Below are 2,033 nucleotides of genomic sequence, written 5' to 3'. Positions count from 1 at the left end.
AAAAGATATTATAATTGATATAATTTAATAGAGGAAGGAAAACATGCGCATATAATGTATATATGAATACAATCAAACTTATGTTTTATACTGTAATTTTAAAAATAGAATATAAAAAATAGATAGTAAAAAATTAATGGGTGCATTATGCGCGTTGGCATTTTAATATTTCTGAAAAATAATGAAAAATGATATATTTGTAATATAAACAAGATGCAAAAAAAAATGCCTCCTGTGAGGTTTGAACTCACGACCCCTGGTTTACGAGACCAGTGCTCTACCACTGAGCTAAAGAGGCTTCGGATTATTCTTCTCTTAGAAAGTCATAAACCTTTTCTTTATGAGCTAACAAAAATTACAATAAAAATAATTTTTAAAATAATAATGTGATTTAAAAATACTAAACTATATTAAAAAAATTTTCCGACATATTTGTTTGCATATTTGTCGATGATGGCTGCTTCAAAAACAATTTGTATTATTATTTCATTTTTTTGCTTTTCTTTTCTTTCTTTCTTTCTTTATATATTAAAACTAAATTAGCACTATAAAAATTAATAATAATTGAATTATAAAAGAATACATTTCTTAAAATTATTATAAGTATGTATGATGTAAAAATAAAAATGAAAGGATCCTTAAAGCAAAATCGAAATGTAGAAGTTGATTTTGAAACAAAAGATAATATTTCTTTCAACGATTTGATGGATTTGAGCTCCTTTAGATTCTTTTGGACTTTAGACTCTAGATTACGATCTCGATAAATCGTAGAATCAGACAGTCCGGATGGAAAATTTCGTATCCCAAATCAAGATTATCGAGTTGGCGCCGGACATGTTTCGCGCGAAATGCAATCTCCAGGGATTTTCCTCAAGGCCTGGCGACTCGCGACGAAGATAAAGCACCGGAAGACGATAAAAGGGCTATCGCTCGCGTGCCAGCGGAAACTGTGTTCCCGCCCTCGGCTACACAAGTCTAGCCCCAAATAAAAGGATGAAAGCTCGACTCTCCATTTATATCTTCGCCGCGTTTAATTGCGCAAATCCAATTTTCTTCTTTGTCGGAAACATCCTCGCGCAGCTTCGCAACGCTATCATTGTTGTGGTTATTGTGTGAAGCAGCGTGTGAAACCGGAAATATTTAAAACCACATTCTGTGTATTATTCTGAAGTAGAGGCGGTGTCTCCACGGTGTTTGCTCTTGAAATAAAATACAATCTTTCTAATTTTCTTGCAATAAAATCTAATATTGATTTCGTTAATTCATTGTGCGCGAGTTACGTACATGCATGTGCATCCCATATATTTGCATAAAGATGAAGTGTTCTTCAATAATATTGTTGCTATTCGCTTTCTTCGGCCAGTACATCATTTGCTCTTGGCAGGTGCAGAGTAAGCAGAAATAATTAAAATAACAAGTATTTTTAATTAAAAAAAATTAGAATTTGAATAAAGTAGGATAAAACAATAAAGCGATATTGTGACTTGCAATGAACATATAATATTTTTCTATAAAATCATGTTAAGATAAAATTTTTTTGTTTTTTAGCAAAACTGTAAGTTGAAGCATTTCTTAACAGCAACCAAATATTTTATTTATGTAACAAATAATTTAATTGTTTTTCCGAATTTTTTTGCTTTGTAAATGAAGTATTTGTTTTTTCCGACTAAACTGTTTGGTTGATATAAACAAATATTTTTGTTTATTTATATTGGAGAAAAACGGCTACAAAGCAGAAAGTTATATTTTACAGACACAACTAACACTTTTTGTTATATACGTATAAATAAAATAAATAAAATATTTAGCTACTATTAAAACATGCTTAGTTTTATTCAAGATACTTTTTCCTAATATAACGATAATTGTTTCTTTACAATAATTATTAATGTTTACAATAATGATTAATGTTCACAAGAAAAATTTATTTTATCGGAGGAAATTAAAAAAAATTATTACGCTCGAAATTGAAATGTCATTGCTTTCATACTCGCACAAATTTAGGAAAGCATTAATTTAAAGACAAATGCATT

At 29.4% G+C, this 2,033-nt stretch overlaps 1 protein-coding gene and 1 non-coding gene across 3 annotated transcripts in view; one reads left to right on the top strand and one right to left on the bottom strand.

Moving 5' to 3' along the window:
• Positions 1–226: 226 nt before the first annotated feature.
• Positions 227–298, bottom strand: Trnat-cgu. Its single transcript has one exon. It is a non-coding gene; the product is annotated as a tRNA-Thr (tRNA).
• Positions 299–1,013: 715 nt separating this feature from the next.
• Positions 1,014–2,033, top strand: part of LOC108685694 (MAM and LDL-receptor class A domain-containing protein 2-like) — a 13,060-nt gene continuing 12,040 nt past the window's right edge. Inside the window, exon 1 of one of the 2 annotated variants that reach the window (XM_018190613.1) lies at positions 1,014–1,391. In XM_018190613.1, the coding sequence (XP_018046102.1) occupies positions 1,289–1,391 (103 nt within the window). In that variant the 5' untranslated portion in view covers positions 1,014–1,288. The remainder of the gene's footprint in view (positions 1,392–2,033) is intronic. The other variant, XM_018190612.1, reaches the window with a different exon arrangement.

This window comes from Atta colombica, unplaced genomic scaffold (assembly GCF_001594045.1).
Source record: "Atta colombica isolate Treedump-2 unplaced genomic scaffold, Acol1.0 scaffold155, whole genome shotgun sequence".
In the NCBI taxonomy this organism is placed as follows: domain Eukaryota; kingdom Metazoa; phylum Arthropoda; class Insecta; order Hymenoptera; family Formicidae; genus Atta; species Atta colombica.
Note: the sequence above shows the minus strand (reverse complement) of the source record. Positions and strands in the feature narration are given on the sequence as shown.